General features: G+C 33.6%; 1 protein-coding gene across 1 annotated transcript; it reads left to right on the forward strand.

The window, feature by feature from the left end:
• Positions 1-488: 488 nt before the first annotated feature.
• LOC149563268 (uncharacterized) lies at positions 489-854 on the forward strand. The gene has a single exon (XM_089828113.1). The coding sequence runs from the start codon at positions 489-491 to the stop codon at positions 852-854; it is 366 nt and encodes a 121-aa protein (XP_089684239.1).
• Positions 855-1,281: the final 427 nt, after the last annotated feature.

Consider the following 1,281-nt stretch of genomic DNA (forward strand, 5'->3'; position numbering starts at 1 on the left):
CAAGCCTCTTGCCTATAAATTGGATCCTTCCCCTTTGCAAAATAACACAATCCATGAAGTAAAGTTATAATGCTATTTTGAGAGCCAAATCCATACTAAAGCCATCTATCCACACCAAAAATCCACAATCATCCATTGAAGCCTTTGGAAGCATATTGAGCATACATCCTATCTATTTAGACAAAGCTACTCAACAAGAGAGCTTCTCATTGAGAGAGCCCATTAATGGCTCATATTCTCAATTGAGAGTTCATCTTAGTCTATCTTGAAGTTTATGAATTTTTTTTAGTTTGTACAAGCTTTATTTAAATTTGGTTTCTATTAGCATACTAACATTGCTCATATACAGATGCCAACGTGAATTGCATGTAATAGCACTGCAAAAGAAGATTATTTTTCTGGAGCTGATGAATACTTTGGTGAAGAGAAGAAAGGAGTTTATGAAACATGATTTCACTATTTAGGTTCGTATCTCTGGAGAGCTTTGTATGACTTATGTAAAGAAGAGGCCTAGTTTGGACAATCTTTTGGCTAAGCTGGAGCAAAACTATGAGATTGTTCTCTATACTCATTATACTCAAGAACCGGTAGATCCTATTCTCGATAAGCTAGACATTGGTTTTCATCTCAACTGCAAACTTTACAGAGACTCTTGCCAAGATTATTGGCTGTGTAAGGATATTGGTGTTCTGAACAAAGATTTAAACATGGAATATCTGAGTGTGAATAATGTTGTGATTGTGGACTATGATGCTTCGGCTTTTAAACATCATCCTTGTAATGGGTTTCTAGAAACTCCATTGGAGGAGGATGATAATTTGGATACTGAGCTATTTGAGCTAAAGGGGTTCTGAAATGGGGCTTATCTCTATGATGATGTCAGAGAAGCCATTGCTAAGTTCAAAAAGAATGGCAGGAGGCGTGTGTCCTATTTTTGTTAGGGTAGAGTTTGGCTATTGGTGTTCATTAGGTTTTAATCGAAGCTGCCTTCCCGTTGTTAGTACGAGGTTCTGCAAGGAGTTCATCTATATTAAAATTATTAAATACATGGCAAACCCTGCAGAAAAATCTTAAAATCTTAACCTACAAGAATGTTGAAATCTAAGATAGAAAGAAAAGATCTTTTTCACTTCATTGATTAAAAATCTTTTTCATATTAATTTTTTCATGAATATAAATTAGCATATGTATCTAATATATGTTTGTTATATATAAAGGTTGAATAATATTAATCTAGAGTCATTTTATTTGTTTCGTAATTAATGAACAATAATTTAAAAT

Source organism: Cupressus sempervirens, chromosome 4, assembly GCF_028749045.1.
Source record: "Cupressus sempervirens isolate cs-2001-9-10 chromosome 4, ASM2874904v1, whole genome shotgun sequence".
Lineage (NCBI taxonomy): Eukaryota > Viridiplantae > Streptophyta > Pinopsida > Cupressales > Cupressaceae > Cupressus > Cupressus sempervirens.